Below are 20,644 nucleotides of genomic sequence, written 5' to 3'. Positions count from 1 at the left end.
TAGATCATAGGGCCTGGGGTCAGAAAGACCTGAGCTCCAATCTGGCCTCAGACACCAGACACTGTGAAAGATGCTCAACAAATCATATAACCGCAGTCTGCCTCAGTTTCCTCCTCCATAAAACAAGGATAATAATAACACCCACCTCCCAGGGTGGTTGTGAGGATGAAATGAGATAATATTTGTAAAAAACTTAGCAAAATGCCAGAGCACATAGTAGGTGCTTCATGAATGCTTTCTTTTTTCCCCTTCCTTCCTTCCTTCCTTCCTTCCTTCCTTCCTTCCTTCCTTCCTTCCTTCCCTTAGGGTGTGTTGTTTCAAAAGTCAAGGGTTAGCACTGGCAATTTTGGCTAAAATGAGCCCTATTCAGGCTCCCAGCTTTTCCTCAATTAGCAGCCTGCAAACGATACCCACAGCTGAGGGGTGAGGCTGGTGATCTGGCCTAGTTGCTCACCAGGCAAGTTATGATTTCTGAGACTTGGGGATGCCTTCAGCTCCTGCTGAACCAGGGATCTCTTTGTCCAAACTATTGGGTGGCCTCCCAGCCCTGTCCATTCAAGTGCATCAGGGGAGCTCCCATAGAACCTCACCATTTGGTCTTGTATCCCAAGGAAACTGTCATGCCTCTGCATTTTTCTGGACCTTGAGTTAGGATCTGATTTGCTTTGGTTTCCCTATGGGCAGTTAAAAGGAGCTGGGGCTTATTTGATCAGATTAGGGTTAAACAGTCACTGCTAAGGAATGACCCTAGACCCCTTTAGTTTGAACAACAATAAAAATCACGAACAGGCCAGTGCTGGAGCCTCCTTGTGATGGCTCTTAAGAACTGATTGTTAAATTTTCAATATTTACACCTTAAAAAAGTGGGGGGGCAAATACTGCAGATCAGGGCTTGGGTCACTATTCTGTTGATTGTCTAGACTGAAGAGAATGATGGAAAGGGGGTTAATAATGCAGACTGAACTTGAAAGTGTGTGGTATACACTGCCCCCACACACCAAGGAGCCGGTTGTTAAACATTTACCACTACACCGCCTAGTAGCCACTGTACAATTTCAGTTTATTTAATTAATAAGAGTATGAACTTACCTGACAGCCTCATCCTGTCCAGACAGGGGACACTTTGGCCTGACTGAGATCAGCGCTGGCCTGTGGAAGCAAAAGCAGAGTGAGAATTTGAAATCAGTCTCTGAAAACAACAAAAAAACCCAAAACCAGCTCACTGAGTCATGGTTACCTTCTAAATGAAAAGAGTCCACTCCTAGTCAGAGGATCCTAGGTTTATAGATTTAGAACTAGAAGGGACTTTAGAGGGCAAGTCTAACATCCTCATTTTACAGGGGAAGAAACTAAGGCAAAGGGAGATTAAATGACTAGTCTGGGAATACACAGCTATTGTCTGAGATTCTGAGGTTGGATTTCACTTACTCCATCAAATCTGACCCAATAATATATTCTTCTCTAGAGACTCTTCTTCTTTCCTTTACTTCCTCTACCATCTTCCTCTTTGATACCCATCTTGATCTAACAATTATTTGCAAGGTGCCTAAGCATCTTGCAACTCAGCCTGGGCTCAAAGGGAAAGTGACACCCAGACCTTGGTGATAATCTAGTTGAAGAGGCAAGACTTTTACACAAGGAACAGATAGAGAATAGAAAGGGCCCATGTCTGAATAGGTGTGGAAGTGAGTAAAAGCAGGACACAGATGAGATCCACTGGATTTCTTGGGAGAGAGAAAGAAAAAGGTGGAACACACCAAATTTGTATCACTGAGTTAAAAAAACCTCAATCTCTTCTAATGAGTCACTTTCTTCAAAAGATTTTAAAAGGAGGAGGAAGAGAACGAGAGAGAGAGAGAAAGAAGAAAAAATGAAAGATGAGGGAAGAGGAGGACGATGATGCACTCCAGGGTATTTTTTAAAAGAATATTATGAGTTATTTCTTCCTGTTATTTACTCAGTTAGATGTATCTGACACTTTGTGATACCATTTGCAGTTTTCTTGTCAAAGATACTGGAATGGTTTGCCATTTTCTTGTCCAGCTCATTTTATGGATGAGGAAACTGAGGTAAACAGGGTTAAGTGACTTTCTCAGGGTCACATAGCTAGGAAGTATCTGAGGCCAGATTAAACTCAGATCCTCCTGACTTCTGGGTCAGCATCCTATCCACTGAGTCACCTAGGTGCCCATGCTCCAGGAGTTCTTAACCTTCTTTATATTTGTAAACTTTTGGCAATCTGGTGAAACCTGAGGACCCCTTTGCAGAATAAGGTTTTGGTCTTTAATTCATAATCGAAGGAAATGATAAATTTTATTTAGAGGTGAGTGAAAATGAAGATGTAATTGGTTTCCCTTTGAAGTTTATCCTAGATCCCCTGAAATCTATCCATGCATCCCCTCAGGGAGGAGGAGGAGTATTCATCACCCAGGTTAAGAATCCCTGATTTACTCAGTACTTTGCACTGTACAGTGGATGGAGAGCTGGTCCTGAAGTCAGGAAGACCTAGGTTTAAATCTTATCTGTCATACTGACTAACTGTGTGACCCTGGGCAAGTCACATAGCTTCTCTCACCCTCCATTTCCTCATCTGTAAAGTGGGTACAATAATGTCTATAGCGTTGACCTCCAGAGTTGTTTTTTTTTTTAATATGAACTTAGCAAATAGTTCCTCATCATGAATATGAAGGTAATATCTTCACAACCTACCTGCAGATTTATTGTTCTGATGCCCAAATAAATAATACCAACCATAAAACCAAATGGTATTGATCAAGCACCTTAAAATTTGTGAAGTGCATCATGTACAGTACCTCATTTGAGCCCACAATGAAAATCAAAACACCTTTGAAAACAGCATGTTGAACCAGCTGTGTTCTTGGAGGAAAAACAGGGACAGGAGGAGAGTCGGCCCCCAGGTACACAGCTTACTTCTCCCTCCCAAAGTGATGTACTTAGTAAACTTTAGGATGCAAGGTCAAGACCATTTGAATTTGTGGTTCTTACTATTTATTTAGGCATCAGAATGACAAATCTTCAGGCAGCCTATGAAGATATCACCTTCATATTCCTCATGAGAAAACTCATGAGAGGGAATGTCTTAGCTGGGACACATCACTGAAGCTCTGTGAACCTGAGTTTCCTCACCTGTAAAACGAGGGGACTTGGGCCAAGTGAACTCTAAGGTCCCTTCCAGCACCAAACCCCCCAAACCTTCCCATTGTCCAAGATCACACGACTCATACACGTCAGGGCGAATCTGAGCCAGTCTCCAATATATCCTGCACAAACACCCCGTCCTATAGGTTGTTGATTTGCTTGTTGCTTGCATTAGACAATAAGCTCCCTGAGGGCAGGAAGTGTCTTTTACTTCTTCCCTTTGCATCTCCAGAGCTGAGCACAGTACCTAGCACATAGTAGGCTTACTAAATGCTTACTGATTAGACTTGACCTCTCAATTCAGCTCTTAACTAGAGAACCATGAGAAAACCCAGCTCGGGAGCCTCGCTTGTCTGAGTTAGCCCGCAACCCCTCCCTACATCCCCTCTTAAAAATCACTGGAGGAGGGAGGGTAGAGGGGCACACCCTGGCTCTAGACAAATTTATAACGATGGTAAGGAATGAACCCCGGAGCCACGACCCCGACTCAGCCACTCAGAACATCCACAGTTCTGTCCTGTTCTCCCACCTGCTGTCTTGGCCAGGTTGGGGCCACCTGCTAAGCTATGTTCTGAACTCCACTGAAGCCTGATGAACTAATTAAAGTTTCTCTCCAGAAGGGCCCTGGGGCCCTTGTGCCTTGATTTTTCTAGTCCCAAGTCACTAGAATTCTAAAGGAATCCAGGACCTCATGAGAGGGAAAAGTGTAAGGAGAAAATGGGACACCCAAATCGAGCCTCCTGGAGAAATAGAATTTTCATGGAAGGTCCAATTATGCTATCCCTCCATCTGCATGTTAGATGGACTTTATATTTAGGTGACAAGCTCAAGTAACCTCAGCAGGGCCTGAGCAGCCACTATCCAGGGATACGAGTACATCTGAAGAGCCATGAAGATCTTTTTCTCAGCCTTGCGTTAGAGGCAAGACTGAACCCACATTTGTTCCCATTGGGCTTATTAAAAAAGATGGAGAACTGAGCTGGAGAATGAGAAGCAAGTTCCAAAATCTCTTCTTTCTGCTCCTTCTTTCTTACGTAAGAATAACTCCCAAGGTTTGTGAAAGGATGAGGTAGGGAGTGAAATAATGATGATACCCATTTTACAAAGGAAGGAACCAAGGCTTAGTGATAATCACAGAATTACAAATTTAGACCTGAAAGAGAATGTAGACACCATCTAATTCATCCCAGAGAAGTTAAGGGACTTAGCCAAGATAATACAGCTAATGAATGGCAAAGTCAAAATCTGCTGTTTTCTCCAGTGCCTTATCATTAACTTCCTGTCTAATAATTATTGGAATCAGGACACAAAGAACCCTCATTTCCCCTCTCCAAGCACCCTGAGTTTAACTTGTATTTGCTTTGTACACTTTCTGCATGTCTACTGTTTATAAAACATTTTAAAGTTTGAAAAGAGTGCTACATTAGATTGTGAACTCCTTGAGGTCAAGGATGGTCTCAAGACTTAGCAGAGTGCCTGGCACATACTAGGAACTTAACAAATATTTATCAACTGATCCAACTACACGTTATCTCATATGATCTTCCTGACAACCCAAGGAGGGGGGATTTTTGTCATATCTTTTCCTACTAGCGAATGAGCAGGGTTCTGAGGACACCAGCTGACCCTGTCCTCAAGGAGTTGGGGTACAAAGGGGGAGAGGTACAGCATGAAGACTAGTAAGTAAATACAGAGCAAACATAAATGAAGACTCCAGAGTTCTAGAGCTGGAAGTGTTCTCTGAAATCCCCTTACTATCCGGGTGATTGGGGCAAGTGATTTCCCCTCTCTCCGAGTCTCTGGTTTCCTCAGATGAAGAAATCAGCTGCCCAACATCACTCACGTAGTAAGTGTCAAATTAATAGAAAGTAATTTAAAGAGGTAGTGAGTGCTACTAACTAGATGGAAGTGGGGAGGGGTCAGGAAAGGCTTGGGTAGAAGGGGGCCCACCAGACTTGTGCTTGATAGAAAGTAGGGGCTTCTCTGAGGCAGAAGAAAGGGGGCATTATGGGACACTGCCGAACATCACGCCTTTGTCCATTCAGATCTGCATCCGATGAGGAGATGGGAGTGAGGGAAAGGGGCCCAGGGACAGACAAAGAGAGAGGAGCCCTTTACCTTGGCTGGCGTCTCACCTTTTGGAACTGGCTGAAGGGTAGAGATTGGGGAGCTCCCTAGCTTTCTCTGGAGGGGGTACAGCCCCAGAACAGTCCGGAAAGACCTTCCAACAGCTTAGCCCCTCCCTCCTTTTCTCCCTCCCTTCCTCCCTCCTCAGCCAGTCACCAGTACATCATGTCCTGAGGAGGGAGGCCCTTATCTTCAGGAGTTCAGCCATCCAGCCTAGTGATTCTTGAGCAGAAGCACGATGCCCTCATGTCCCCCTCCCCCTCGCCCCAGTTCCTTCCACCAATGCAACTCCAGGTTGGGGGTGAGACCTATGGGGAGCAGGGTGGGGTCAGACATCCTCTAGGCAGCTCCCCCAAACCTGCCACATTTTTGTTCCGCTTTTCCTCCGATTGGTTTACATAACCTATTATTCACGTTGTAAATCATTAGGTAAAGAATTCAGGGCCTGTCATATTTCCTTTGGGTGGGGCCAGAAGAGCTGGGGCTTGTCAGTCTGGACTCTGCTCCTGATCAGAAGATGTTGGCCGGATGCAGGTTGGGGTGGGGATGGGGTAGCTTAGGGGCATGGTGGGCGTGGCGGGGAAGGTCCTACACTTAGCCCTGGGGAGTAAGGTCCCGCTCCTCAAGGAACTTCGGATGCGATAAGGGGATGCACCTGTGCACAGGTATGTACCTTCCTACATTCGACGCCTGCCCTGGAAGAAGTGAGATGGGCCTGAGCCCACACATAGACTTCTTGGATTTGGAGTTTTTTCACTTATCTCCTAAGGCAAAGTAGCACCGTATTTGGGGGGGCCAGGGTGAGACTACAGGAGAGTATGGTGGTACAGTCACGTCCTTGGCTTCCAGGATCTCTCTCTTTCTCCCTTTCATGGGGCAGTATTCCTCCAGCAACTGATTAAGGCTTAAAGAGTTGATTTGATGACACCCCTCTGGGCCTCAGTTTTCCAATCTGTAAAATGGGGCAAAAATACCTATTGGTCCTCCCTCACAGGGTCACTGAAAGACTGAAATAAGTGCTTTGCAAACTCTAAAGTGGTGTGTGTGTGTGTGTGTGTGTGTGTGTGTGTGTGTGTAAATAAAGGGAGGGGAAGAGGAAGGGAACACACATTTATATAGCTCCTACTTTGTATCAGGCACTGTGCTAAGCACTTCACAATTATCATCTCATTTGATCCTCACAACAACCCTGAGAGGGAGGTGTTAATATTATCCCCATTTTCCAGGTGAGGAAACGGAGGCAGGCAGAGCTTATATGACTTCTCCAGCATCACACAGCTCAGGTCTGAGGCCAGATTTTAACTCAGGTTTTCCTGACTCCAGGTCCGGGATTCTATCCAGTGAGTCTGCAGAGCCCCCTAGCTGTCTCTCAGGCAAAGAGAGGTTAAATGACTTGCCCAAGGTCATACAGTTAGTAACTATCTGAGGCAGGACTTGAACCAGATCTTCCTGACTCTAAGTCTAGTATGATATCATTGTCGCCTTTCTTGTTTACATGCTAATCCTTCACCTCTTTGAGAGCAGGGACCATGATTTATTCCACTTTGTATTGATCTTGGTGTTTACCAGAGAAGGGGCCTTTGCACATGGTAGGTGCTCTATAAATGTTTGTGTAATGAATGAATACTGGGCCCTCCATAAATGCTTATCAGTTTCTGGACAGAATAGCTTTCTACTCCTTCTGGAGATCAAAGGCTTGTTCACAGTCTTTTTCACCCGCCAATATGATCACATTTTTCCAAAGCAAAACCTGTCTTGAAGGAAGGGGCTTGATCCTGGGTCGATTGAAGGACCTGTCATATGGCCCTGGTCAAGATGAGGGCTCTAGTCAGCTCAGGGCTGAGTGTATGATCTTGGGTAAGAGTTCTTTGGGTAAGGCCCCTTTCTGAGTCTTAATCTATGTATCTATAAAATTAGAGAGTTGTACTAAAATTAAGTACATAAATGATAAGGAGAGAATGAGTAATACAAGAGCAGAGGAGACTTGTATGCCACTGTCTGAGATAACTGTCATCTGTCCTAAGTTCTGGGTGGAGGGCAGAATGAGAAAGAGAATGCAAGAGAATCTCAGTCCACTACATCCCGCTAAACACAGTGAGGGAAATGCCAGAGAGGGAACAAAGCTCCAGGAAATCCTCAAGAGGGAATTGGTTTCATATGAGAAAATACACACTCCAAGAAATGAACCAAGAGGAGGAGTTACAGTACAATGAAAAAGAATGTGAAGAACTAAAAGAAAACAGAGGTCCGAATAGCTGAAGAAAAATATATACTCCAACAACACAGGCAGAACCACAGGACCCAACAAATAGGTAACTTCCACACTGCGAGAATGCAAGGAAAAAATGAAATCTCAAAAATAATGTTGTAAGAAAATGACAAAAGAGCCAACAGAGATTTGGGCAATATAGAGCAAGATAGTGATAGGACTCAGCAGTTCAGAAACATACTTGGAGAATATAGATAAAGCAATAGGCTTAAAGAACCCCCAAATAAACAGGTGATGGAGTAAGTAAGGAAAAAATGGCTAGATAATTACCCAACTGGAAAAGGATTTTAAATATGGGCATGGCAAAATGATGGGTGTAGAGGCTAGAACCAGGAGAGGACTTATGTGGAGTATTATTGGAATTCCCTATAACAGGGAACATGGAAATATTGGGACCATTATATTTCAGGAAATCAGGTAAGAAAATTTCCTAGAAATATTGAAGAAACAGGGACTGATTGTTAATTACCAGAACCCTAACCAATATTGACTGCCTAGGAAGACAATTAGATATGTGCAGCTGGCCAACTCCCTCATCCCAGCAGGAATGTCTACAAATACGACTCAATCCACACCCTTCTCCAGCTCTTCTTTGATGACTCATCTGCTTTGGATGATTTAATCTTAAATGTTGTCCCCCTTATTGATGCCAAGGTCTTGATGACCATGACCTCTGTGTCCTGGGGCACTGAATATCAGCGCTGGACAGAACCTCAGTGGCCACTCATTTATCCCCATAATTGACCACAAATCCTCTCTGATATGTCTCCAAAAAATGTGAATTTTCAGCTTTCCCCTCAAAAGTCTCCAGTGAGGGGAAAAACCCCTCCTTGCCTCTTCTTGCAGCTGATTCTACTTGGGGATAGCTCTAACTGATCACAGCTGAAGTTAGTTTCTTTGTGGTTTCTCCTCTGGGGCCCCAGAGAAGAAGTCTAACCTTTCCTCCATGAGATAGTCTTACAAATGCTTTAGGATAGCTACCATGTGCTCACCCCCACCCTTGTCCTATTCTCCAAGCTAAACATCCCTATCTCCTTCAACCATTTCATTATATAAGAAACCTTGGAGACCCTGTCCCATCTTGGTCATCCTCTTTAGAACACCAATGTCCTTCCCAAGGCATGACACTCAGAAATAGACATGGAATTCCAGATGTGGGCTGACTATGATAGAGGAAAACAGTACAATTGCCTTCTTATTAATTATTCCTGAGTGTAGTCTGAACCAGATTGAAATGTATTTGGGAAATGCTTAATAAAATAAAAATATAATACAACATAGTTAATGTTAATTTGTGATCTTCCAAGTCAATATTCTGCCCACAAGAATCTATTTCTATTTGAGTTTGACAACTTTCTTAGTCCCTTTTAGATCTAAATTATTTATAACCTGATGACTGACTCTTTCGGATTCTGTTTGGCCAATGAGGATCAGAGTGATACAGCAGGGAAAAAAGATGGAGTTAGGAAACTTAAGTCTCAACTCTATCTCAATGTGCCTCAGGTTATTATTATTAATCACACCTCCATTATTACCAGTTTTTATGTCATTGTATTATAAGAAGTTACTTATTATCATGTAATAATAATAACTAAAATAGCTGGAGGCAAATAGGTAGTATTTGACCTGGAATCAGGAAGATCTGAGCTCACTTTCCACCTTGGACACTAGCTATGTGACCCTGGGCAGACCGTAAGTGCTGTTTGCCTCAGTTTCCTCATCTGTAAAACGGTAATAATAACAGCACTTACCTTCCAAGGTCATTGTGAGGCTCACATGAGACAATCTGCCTGACCTCAATTCCAGCACCTCTCTTCCCCTTCTGGCCATCTGGAAAGGCCTTGCCTAAAAGGTGGCACAAGAGTTGGCTAGGGAGAACCAATCCGAGACAGACACATCCTCCTTTCTTTGTGCTACCTGCATAGGAGAGGGCTTTCGCATTAACAATAGGCCTCTCATGGCTTAGTATTTTTTCATTCATTTGCAGTACACACAGTGTCTCCCTTCACAATATGCTTGGCTTTAAGTAATAAAGCTCAGTGGTTTCATACAAAGGACTGATCTCACCTGACTGAAGCCTAGCTTCCTCTTGGTGTTCTGACTTAGAGTCAGTTTGCTATGAAGAAAAAGGGGAGGGCAATAGTCCTGCTGCCTAGGCAGCCCCTTCCTTTCTCTAAAGGGCTTCAGGGGGCCTGCCACCTTTCCAAAGAGTCCCTGAACCTCATTCTGCAGAGGGGAAGGAATCCTGTTTAAGGAGACGGCCCTTCTTCCGTAGACACATGGCCCTTTGGATTGATGTGTTTTCCAATGCAGGCTGAGCAGACTCCTGGGAACCCAGACACTAAGGCCATCTTGGTCCACTCTGATTAAGGCTCTAGATCTTGGCTGGACCTTACTCTGGTGTTTACTAGTGCAAGAGACTAAACAGTAGAAAGCACAAGACCTTGGCAGGGACCCCACCATAAGTGTGCAAAGAATTTTTTCCCATAAGCTGCCCCAGAATCCCAAGTGATTTGTTCAGCAGTTGTTGTAATCAGCTGAGGTAATCAAAGGAACCAGGTCCCCTAAACATTCTGCCTCGTAAACTCTGAATATTTATAGGCCATCATTGATGGCGCTACCCAATACACACAGAGATTAATCCACCAATAAACCAATAGTCAATAAGGCTTAGCCTCCAGTGATGGGTTGAGCTGGCATTTATTTCTGAATTAGCTCCAAATAAAACCTATTATTTGGCTGATGTCCATTTCTGGTTTTATTTATTGGGCTTTATGTGCTCTCTAGACTTGGGGCTCTGAACAGATTATTGGGCAGAATAGAGGGGCCACAGATGAGAGACATCTGCCTTCGTTCAGGAGAGATGCAGGAACCTGAGGGTGGTTGCCCCCTAGGAAATCCCTCCTAGATCAAAACCCCATAGAATCTCAGAGATGAAAGGGACTTCAGGGCCGCCTACCCAGAAGTGTCCTAACAACCCCTAGAGATGGGAGTATGAAGAAGAAGAAGGTGATCTATAGTGTCAGAGGCTACCTCGTCAGAGGTGTCCTGAAAAACCTTAGAGAAAGGAATATGAAGGAGGAGAAGGTGATCTATAGTGACAAAGGCTGCCAAGAGATCAAGGAGGAGAAAAGGCCATTGGATGTAGCAACTAAGGAAACACTGGGTAGTTTGGAGAAAGCAGTTTCAGTGGAATGATAAGGTCCCAAGCCAAATTATAAGAGGGAAGAAGAGAGTGAGAGGAAAGAAAGTGGAGGCATCTGTTGCACACCAGTCTTCTGCTAGTAGATGTCTGAGGCAGGATTGGAACTCAAGTCTTGCTGACTCCAAGCTCAGCGTCCCATTCATTCCATCATATTCAATATTAATCTATATCACTGGAAGGAGACCTAGGTTCACATCTGTATTTTTGGCCCCTGAGTTGTCTTGTTGACCACTCTTTGGGAGCTGATATATCTGTCCTGGGGAGGAGCATGCTGGGGAATCTGTTCCTTATCTATTCTCTTCTATTTGAGTATCTGGGTACAACAAAAGGTCAACTCTAAGAAATGGTTATGGTGATAGGTGCCCGGAACTAGGAGCTAAGGAGAAATAGATCCTCAGAGCCTGGCTCACAGTGGGGGCTTAATCAATTATTATTGATTGATCAAAAAGGAGAAAAAGGGTCTGAGGGTGGGGAGCGGCACCCAAGAGAAAGGAGGAAAGCCATTAGCAGTTGTTTTGGCTTAGGGAGATGGTGCAGAAAAGCTGAGTACTTTTTGCAATCAATTGACCAAGGAGTTCACTAGAGTGCGGTGGGGAAGAGATACAGCATGCAGACAAGTAAGCAAATACAAAGCAAACACAAATGAGGACTTCGAAGTTCAATCAGGTGGGTGGGGGCAGACTGGCTAGGCTATGCAACCATAAGTAATGGTAAGAAGAAAGAGATAAAGGTCAAAGTCTCAACCCTGTTTCTGACCTCCCTTAAGGAGCAACTGACCAAGGCAGCCCTAGCAGGTAAGGACTTCTCTTAGACCATCCCTCCCACTGGGCTGGATTTGACATCCATCTTTGGTGGATAGAATGTAAGCGCTTTGAGGACAGACTTTGGTCTCTGTAGCCACAGTGGTTGGCATAGAATAAAAGAACTAGATTTGTGATTGTTGTACTTTGTATTAGGAACTCCTTGAAGAGAAAATTCACTTTGTCAGTGCAGATGATCACCAGTAAAAAATGGTCTTAGAGAACTGAGAAGTTAAGTCTGTGTCAGAGGTAGAACTGGAACCTAGGTCTTAGCAATAATAATTATACATATAAAATTATTAGGATTATATAAAATTTTCTTTATATAATTGTTATAAAACACATGTATGTGTATATACACACATATATACATGTATTATTGTAAGCAATATTGTCTATAATACAATTACATTGAATACAATATAAATGTATTATAGACACAATAAAAATATATTCTAGGTAATATAGTTATATTGACTATACACTAAAATATATTTTATACAATATGATACACATAGAAGAGCAGATAGTAAACAATTATACGTACATATATTACACATACATATATCATTATCTGTATACAAATAAAGCCTTTAAAGTTTCCAAAGCTCTTCATATGTTACCTCATTTGAGAAGTCAGGTGATTTGCCCAAGGCCACACAGCTAGAAAGTGGCCTGTAGTGCCAGTGGGAACCTGTAGGGCCCGAGCATCTGGGTTCAAGCAGTGAACAAAACTAGGAGAATTTCAAGGATTATCTGCAATGTGGGCACACTGAGGTTGCTCTTTCCTCATTCCCACATTATCACACTGGCTTGGCAATGTATCCCCCAGACATTCTGGTTCCCGTTAGTGACTCATTATGGTGTGACCACCTAGGAATTTATCAAAATTTCCTTTTTTCAAGCTACTTCTAATTTCAGCACATGCTGTAATTGGGGACCATTGGTTTCTCTCTAATATATCACTGTGCCATGGAATGAGTTTGGGACTGAGAGCTAGAGGGTGTGGGTTCAAATCTTGCTCCTGCTGCTAACTCCCTGTGTAAGTTTGGGCAAGTAGGGGTGTGTGTGTTCGTCCTTCATTGCCGAAGAAGACCGTGCCATCGGAGAAATAATGACGTGACTTGCACTTGACTCTGTTTTGAGTGAGGGAGGGCAAGTAAATAGAAAGAGCCGGCTGGCTCTGAAGTCAGAGGACCCAAGTTCAAAAGCTGGATGGGCCACTTGCAAGTTGGTCATTTGGGTGACTAGAGGCAAGTCACTTTTAATCTTTCTGGGCCTTAGTTTCCTCATCTGTAAAATGAGGGAGTTGGACTAGGATTAGGATTGGGGTATCTAAGATCTCCTCCAGTTCTAAATCTAGGATTCTAAGTCATTTAATCTCTCTTTGGCTCTCAGTTCCCTCTTTGTAAAGTGAAGAGGGTTGGACTTTCCTCATTGCTAAAGAGATGGCATTGGCCTGTCTGTCTGTCTGTCTGTGTTCATCCTTATTTTTTGAAGAAAACCATGACATCAGAGGAATGATGACATGACGTCAGAGGGATGACCACATGACTTGCACTTGCCTTGGTTTTGAGTGAGGGAGGGCTGTGCAAGGTTGACATAGGTGACCTCACATTCCCTTCTAACTCTAAATCTTTGGTCTCCTATTACTTGTCTTCAAATTGCCAGAAATCCATGGGAGACCCCACTGTTCAGGTGTGTTGGCATTCAGGAAACAAACCTACATTCACTTTTGGAGTAACCAGTAGGATTTTCTAGACTGATTCTATCTTCTCTGACCTTTGGATTCTGTAGTCAGTGGGCAGTTTTATAATCTCTACCTCTTTTGGATGACCTCAGAACTTCCTTAATGTCCAACCTCTCCTTCCCCTTACTCCTCAGGAAGGAGGGAAGGTGTGTAGGCAGTGTGCTTTGGACAAAGAAGCAGGGTACATGCTGAACCAGTCAGATAGAAGAAAGGAAAAATCAAAATGGCCAATTAAACAGCTTTTCAGAAACCACCTCCTCCTTCCCCCTTTATTTCCCTCTCCCCTCCTTCCCAGCTTATATTTCTATAGGTCCATTCCTGGAGTTGGTTGCAACCGGTAAATTGTCCCCAAAGGACCCTTCAGGACACAAATCATTTCTATCTGACCAGTGATTAGTCCTGCTTAATTAGGGGATCAATAGTTTTGATACTTGAGAAGGACGGAGTCTAACCTGATTAGTGAGATTACCCAGAGGAGCAACCCTCCATCCAGGTTGTCTGGACAGATTGACTCAGAAAAGATTGGATCAGTCTTCCCTGTGTAAATCATTCACTGTATGCCAGGTTAAATTATGAAGAAATACAGTCCAGATCAAGTGAGGTTATTTCTTCCCACAAGAGAGAGCTAAGTTTTAGGCCCCTCTGATTATCCAAGATGGAGGTGTTCACCACGAAGTCAGCAGTTTATTGAGGGTTCATTAGAGGGCTAGTCTTAAAAGAAAGGCATAGGAGGGAGCCTTTGACAAAGGACAAAATTTATGTAATGGACAACAGCATCAAATTTTCCTCTAACTTGTAACTAAACAAAGAGTTTTAGAATACCGATATTTGATGAGAACTTTCACCTTGCACCTCCCCAATCTTTTCTCCAGGCTAAACACCTCTAGTTTCTTCCATCAATTCTCATTCTATCAATTAATCAGTAATCAATCAACAAACATTTATTAAGGTCTATTGTGTGCCAGGCTCTTTGCTAAGCCCTGGGGATATAAAAAAGACACGAAAGACAGTCCCTGCTGTTAAGGAGCTCACCATCTCCTCTGACTTGAACCCAAGACCCTTCTCTATCCAGCTATGACATGATAACAAAATATCTAAATGTTGTCTCTGGGCCAAGTACTGGAGATAAAAATATAAGCCAGAAAGACAGGTTGCCATCTAAGGAGGAGAGACAACATACAGAGGCTACGTGGGATAGGGATGGGGGTGCACTCAGTAGGTTGTGGAGATGACCAGTTCCTGGTTAGGGGAAGGCCAAAGCTGACCCCTTGATAACAAGCTCAGGGGGTTCATGTGGGGAGAGGACGAGGATGGCTGGGGAGGGTGGAGATGGTTTGATCTGAATTCAGTACTGGAGATGTGGCTGACCAGGTGAGAGTCTGGAGGGACTGTTACCCTCAGATGCCCAATGTAACTCAAGATTTCCCTGGCTCTTGTGGCTGTTCTGTCACCATACTGACTCCTATTGAGACTACAATCACTTCTTTGGTCTTTTGATTGCCTCTCCCTAAGCATGGCATAGCCATGCCCCACAGACACCATGCTGGGAGGTTGAAAGGCATGGGCTGGGCCCTGGACCCATTCTCACGGCATTGAGGATACATGATGGAATCTCAGTGATTGGGGATGGGTGAAAACAACCTGGCTGGCCGGACTTGTTTGGGTTGTGATGTACACCCATCTTTGAAACACTGGAGGACTAGGTGGCTCAGTGGTTAGAGAACTGGGATTCACATCAAAAAGACATGCGTTCAAATCCAACTTCAGATACTTAACTAACTGCAAGACCCTGGGCAAGTCACTTAACCTCAGTTTCCTCAAATTAAAGATGCGGATAATTATAGCATCTTCTTCCCAGGTTGCTGTGAGGACCGAGTGAGATCATGGTAGGTGTTACATAAATATTTGCCATTATTTCTTTATTATTACTACTATTGTTGTCATCATCATCATCATCATCATAACCACCATCACCATCATCACCATCATCACCATCATCATCACCATCATCACCATCACCATCATCACCATCATCACCATCATCACCATCACCATCATCATCACTGCTGGTGTAGACAGTCCCTTGGCCTGGGGAGGATAGAATTGGGTCCCACAGAATAACAAAGAATCACAGATTCCTGAGCTTGGGACCACCCTGGGATTTCATTGTTCCCAGGTGAGGGAGGAAATTTCTCTCTGCTGACTCTGGTCCACATCTCCTTTACACCATAACTTTAGGGAGTTGCTGAGAGCAACAACTAGTCGAGTGATTTGATCTGGGCATGCCATCATAGACGATATGTGTCCGAATCAGGACTTGAATTCAAGTTTTTCTGCTTATGAAGGTCACATTGTCTTTCTTGATGATGGCTTTGACCAAAATAAATGATCAGAAAAGCTCATTATACAGGAAGAACATTAATAGCTTATCAGCCCGTCTCCACAATCCCTGGTGTTAGGGTTCCTGCCAGAACAGCCTCTGATTAATCCCTGGAAGGACATCCAAGCTCAGTCCCAGGGTCCAGAGACATTTCAAAGTATAGAAGCAACTACCTGTTGAGAAAGCCCATTTACCAAGTCTGGAGCTCAAGATCCATCCCTCCACTTAATTGGAGGATTGACTGGATTCAGTCCATTCAATGACCTGTGTGACCTTGGTCACATCACAGCCTCTCTGGGCTCCCTCAGTTTCCTCAACTGTAAAATGAAGGATTTAGATCGCATGGCTTTTAATGTCTCCTTCCACTAAGTTCCCATGATAAGAAACTGGCTGGCCTAGACTCACGCACATCGAAAGTCTAGCCTTTGGCTGTTTGGCTCCAGCAGCTCCTGAAGAATTCGGCCAAGGCCCAGAGGGCTTGGGATCCAAGTCAGTGACCCCCCCAGAAATAACCAGTTGTCTGAGAGGGAGCACCAGTCCGTACTAAGTAACCCCAGATCTTAACACAGCCTTTGGCACACAGTAGGCATTTCATAAATGCTTCAATGAGAGACAGCTGGACTTGGAGGCAGGAAAGTATGGGATCAGATCCTGCCTCTAAATGTTACTAACTGTGCTGTTAGGGAAAGTCTCCGCACTGCTCAGGGCCTCCAACCCCCTCCCCAGGACTGACTTACCTACTCAGTTACAGGTCAGTATGTTGCTGAAATCACGACTTGCCCAGGACTTCTACGACAAGGCATGGGCTTTTTGCTCAAGAACGTAGTGAAAAGTTACTATTTGTTGAGGAGCAGCAGGGTAGGACTGGCTTAGAATGAACTAATAGGATCTCAGCTTAATGGCTCCTTCCCATAATTTATTTTGACAGGCTAGGCTTTGACCAGAAAGGAGCTGGTCAGCTCAGCAAGGCTAAAAAGGAGGAAGGGAATGGGGCATGGTGGAAAGGGTGCTGACTGCCCAATCAGAGGACCTGGGGGCTTAGATCCTGGTTGTTCCACTCTCCATGTGTCTCTGGAAGGTTATTTAATTAGTCTTTGCCTCAGTTTCCTCAGCTGTAAAACAAGAGAGTTGGACTCAATGGCCCCCAGAGCCCTTTCTAGCTCCAGCTCTATGATCCTATGAACCTCTCTGGGTCTCAGTTTCCTCTTCTGTAAAATGAGGGGGAGCACACTAGAGGACCTCTTTGGAGGTAGCAATGGTGTTGGGAGAATTGGATCATGTGTGCTGGAGAAAGAAGAGGTTCCTAAGTTTCCAGACAAAGAGAAAGCATTCTTTGACCAAGCAGGAGGTGGAACCAAGAAGCAGCATAGGAAGGAGCATTTGCCCAAGCTGCCTCCATGGCTGGAGCGCACTCCTTCCTCACTTCTGCCCCTTAGAATTCCAAGCCTTTCCTGAATTTCCTCTGCACTCCCTGCCCCCCCCCTCCACTTCCAGTGTCTCCTCCTCCAAAAAATCACTTTGTTTATATTCTCTCTCTCTCTCTGATTTGTGAAGAACTTTATGAATAACAGCTCACTTGATCCTTACAACGATGGGTTGATGTTTTTGATATCCCCATTTTATAGCTGAGGAAACTGAGGCAGATAGTACATTAACAAAGACTCACCCAGGGTCACATAGCTAGTGAGTGTCTGAAGCCAGATTTGAATTCAGGTCTTCCTATTCCAGGCCCAGCACTCTATCCATGTCATGTTGATCTTGTTGATGGGTTGAGACACTGTCTAGTGGGCAGGCGTGATACCAACTATATATAATATAAATACGATGGGGCTTCAAGATGAAAATACTACAGGTAAATGGACACTGGGCTGGAAATTAGGTTGACTTGGGTTGTTCCCCCTCCCCACCCCACTGCTAATTAACCATAAGGAATATAAGGGAAGTATAGTATAATGGTTAGAGAGCAGATCAGGAAGTCAGGAAGACCTGGGTTCAAGTCCTGACTGCCCATGGGATAGTATGGGGATCATACTGATCCTAGAGGGATCACTGAATCTCTTGATACGAATCCAAGCCAACAAATGCCAGTAATTAGACCAATATGCCCTGGAACTTGTGCCAATAATTAGGGCAATCTGGGTCTGAAGATGGAGTCCTTCTTGAGAAGAACAATAGACACAAGCCAAAGTTTGACCCAATTCAATCTAACTGAGCATTAATTAGGCCCTTCTTGTATGCAAGGTGCTGTGGCTGGAGGCCCCCAGAGCAGCCCCCGGTCTATCAGAGGAGACAGCCTGACCTTAGTGGCGGGGTCGGTGTTGGCCTTGAACTCAAGAGAATCTTGGCTCCAGCTGTGCCCCCTTGGGTATCCCTGACTCTGTCTCCCTTTCTTCATGTTGGCTTTGATGCCTTTTGTCTTAAATTTACATGGGGGTGGGGTGGGGAAGAGGGGGTGTCACCCACAAGAGTCCTTCATCTGAGAAGCCTTAGTCTCCCCTTTGTTTTTTCTCATTCTCTCTGTGTCTGGGTTCTTGTTTCTTCTGCCTTCTCTTTGTCTGTCTGTCTCTCCACCCTTGTCTCCCATACATACCTCATTTTCCCTTCTTTCCCACTAGAACTGATACTCATAAGAACCACTAATCCAGTGCAGGTGCAAAATCTCATGGGGCTGAACCCATGTTGGGAACGTGCTTTGGGTCCCTTGATCTTGACAACAATCCGAAGGGTCAAAGACCCCTCGTTAAATGGCAGGTCCCAGGAGGAGGAAAGGACTGAATTTCTCCCCACCTGTAAAAAGGAGGCCCACCTTAGTGGGTGCCCCAACGTACCTTCTAGACTGGCCTCCTCTGGAGCTCCCGGGGCTCTGAGCACATGTCCTGGGTTGGGTTCCTGGACAACTGCAGGTGGAGGAGGCTCCCCTGTGGTTTAAAGACATTCCAGCAACTTGCCCTGAAAGCATTCCCTCCCACTGTTGACATACATTTACAGAACAGTCAAGAGGCGGGCACAAGGAACAAGGAAGTTAGATCTGGGTGTCTCCCAAGTAAAGAACTCTGCCAACTAGCAGAAATCTTCATGTGCTGTGGCCACAGGAGTCTAAAGGGTGCTTGGAAATCAGTCCTTTGGTGCCTGCAAAATTTCTCCAGGCAAAACCCCTCTGAGGAATCAGGGACGATTCTTAGTTCAAGCCTGGGCTTGAACCAAGGGAAAATGGTCGTTTGGATGGATTTTGCTTCCTCCCCAACTCACATGTAAACTTGAGGACAGACAGTGCCTGTCTCCCAGGTTCCTAGCACACACACACACACACACACACACACACACACACACACACACACACACACACACACACACACACACACACACACACACACACAGTGCCCACTTCCCCCTGGCCCAGCGTCCCTCTTCCCAGGGGAAGCCCAGCCTTGTGTCAAGAGTGGTCAGGATTCCAGCAGCAGGTGGAACATTTGTAGACACCCACCCCTTCCCCTGTTTAATTGTAGTTTCCATCCCTGGGTGGGTTTTCCTGGGTGTGGGTGTCTGCAAACAGTCCAGGGAGGAGGGCTAGCCTCGCCCTTGCTACTGGGTGGTTGCAGAGCAGCACTGGATGAGCCTTCCTCCTGGGAGGGACTGGGATGCTGCTGCACCGCTGGGACCCCCCAGGTAAAAAATCCCAATAGAAATTGGGAGGTGAAATACTTATATCACACCTCAGCACCCCCTGGTGAGCCTTGGCTCCTCTGCCCCCTTCTCCTAAAAAAAGATGGGTTAATTAGCTTGTGGTTCATAAGGGATACAGAGAAGGGCCATCCCTGGTGTGGGGCATTCCTTCTATCAGTGCAGGTTGGCGCCTTCTCTGCCAATGATCATCTGAGGAAGCCCTGAGAGGTTGAGATACTGAAGGTCACATTGTCAGTAGGCTCCAAAGGTGGTACTGGAGCCCGGGTCTTCACCGCCTGCTTCAGTAAACACTATTCACCACTCCTTTTACCAATCAATCAGAGCAGAGAACTGAGAACAGGAGTCGGATTTGGAGTCAGAGCCTTTGGTTTTAGAGCTAGAGGAAAGCAGAGGCTGCCTAGTCCAGTTCCTCTCCACCTGTCCAGCCCACCATTGTTCCCCTGGACCCCCCATCTCATTTTGTAGATGAAAAGACTGATGGCCAAAGAGGCTGGTCACATGACTTGCCCGAGATCACATGGATTGAAAGTAGCGAATTTCGGCAAAATGGGGCTAATAGAATTTTCCTTCCAGAGTTGTTGTAGAGATTAAAACGAGATGTTTGTGAGGGGATAGAAGCACTTCCTACTAATTAGCATGGGTAGAATTTGAACCCAGTGCTCTCCCTCTGACACTAGTGCTCTTCTCACTGTACAGGGCCATCCAAAGAGTACCAGATCTCTCGGCGGCCTGGGGGTTAGATCCTGGCCTTACCATCTGCTACCTCTATGACTTTGGATGAATTGTGCCATTTCCCAAGACCTCATTTATAAAACGAAGGTCTCTTCTAGCTAAAAATCCATCACCCTAAATGCTGCCGTCTCTATGGTCCTTTCACATTTACATCATCCTAACAAGGGTCATCTCCCCTCCTTCCACCTCAGCATTTCCTGTCCCTGTTGAAACCTTGCTTCCACTTTATTTAGAATCCTCTCCCCACCCCCACCCCCCATCTTCCCTAACAATGTAGAATGGGGAGATGTGCTCCTAGATCCCTTCGGCCACCTCCTGGAGGAGGATTCACCTTGGGGGGAGGCTAGGCACTGGATCAAGTCTGCCTTCCGCTTCATGATTGAGATTTTCAGTCTTGTTTCTTGAACTACATGTGGGCGTTCACCCCTCCACCCTAAATACCTGGTTAAACCTTTTTCTTACAACCAATTTTAAAATTTTAAAAGTTAAAACTTTTTATAGACAATTTGCCACACCTGCCAATCCAATATATCAGTTT

The 20,644-nt window shown here is 44.9% G+C and overlaps 1 protein-coding gene across 3 annotated transcripts in view; it reads right to left on the bottom strand.

The window, feature by feature from the left end:
- FAM3D (FAM3 metabolism regulating signaling molecule D) overlaps positions 1-18,630 on the bottom strand; it is a 54,868-nt gene extending 36,238 nt beyond the window's left edge. The window contains exons 1-3 of one of the 3 annotated variants that reach the window (XM_072598810.1): positions 18,519-18,586; positions 9,307-9,400; positions 1,090-1,149 (exon numbers count right to left, since the gene is read on the bottom strand). In XM_072598810.1, the coding sequence (XP_072454911.1) occupies positions 1,090-1,102 (13 nt within the window). In that variant the 5' untranslated portion in view covers positions 1,103-1,149; positions 9,307-9,400; positions 18,519-18,586. Of the gene's footprint in view, positions 1-1,089; positions 1,150-5,294; positions 5,510-9,306; positions 9,401-18,518 lie in introns of those variants that run through there. The other 2 variants (XM_072598808.1, XM_072598811.1) reach the window with 2 other exon arrangements.
- Between the last annotated feature and the right edge of the window lie 2,014 nt (positions 18,631-20,644).

Source organism: Notamacropus eugenii, chromosome 3 (assembly GCF_028372415.1).
Source record: "Notamacropus eugenii isolate mMacEug1 chromosome 3, mMacEug1.pri_v2, whole genome shotgun sequence".
NCBI classification, from domain to species: Eukaryota; Metazoa; Chordata; class Mammalia; order Diprotodontia; family Macropodidae; genus Notamacropus; species Notamacropus eugenii.
The sequence above is the reverse complement of the archived record's forward strand: the minus strand, read 5'-3'. Positions and strand labels throughout refer to the sequence as shown.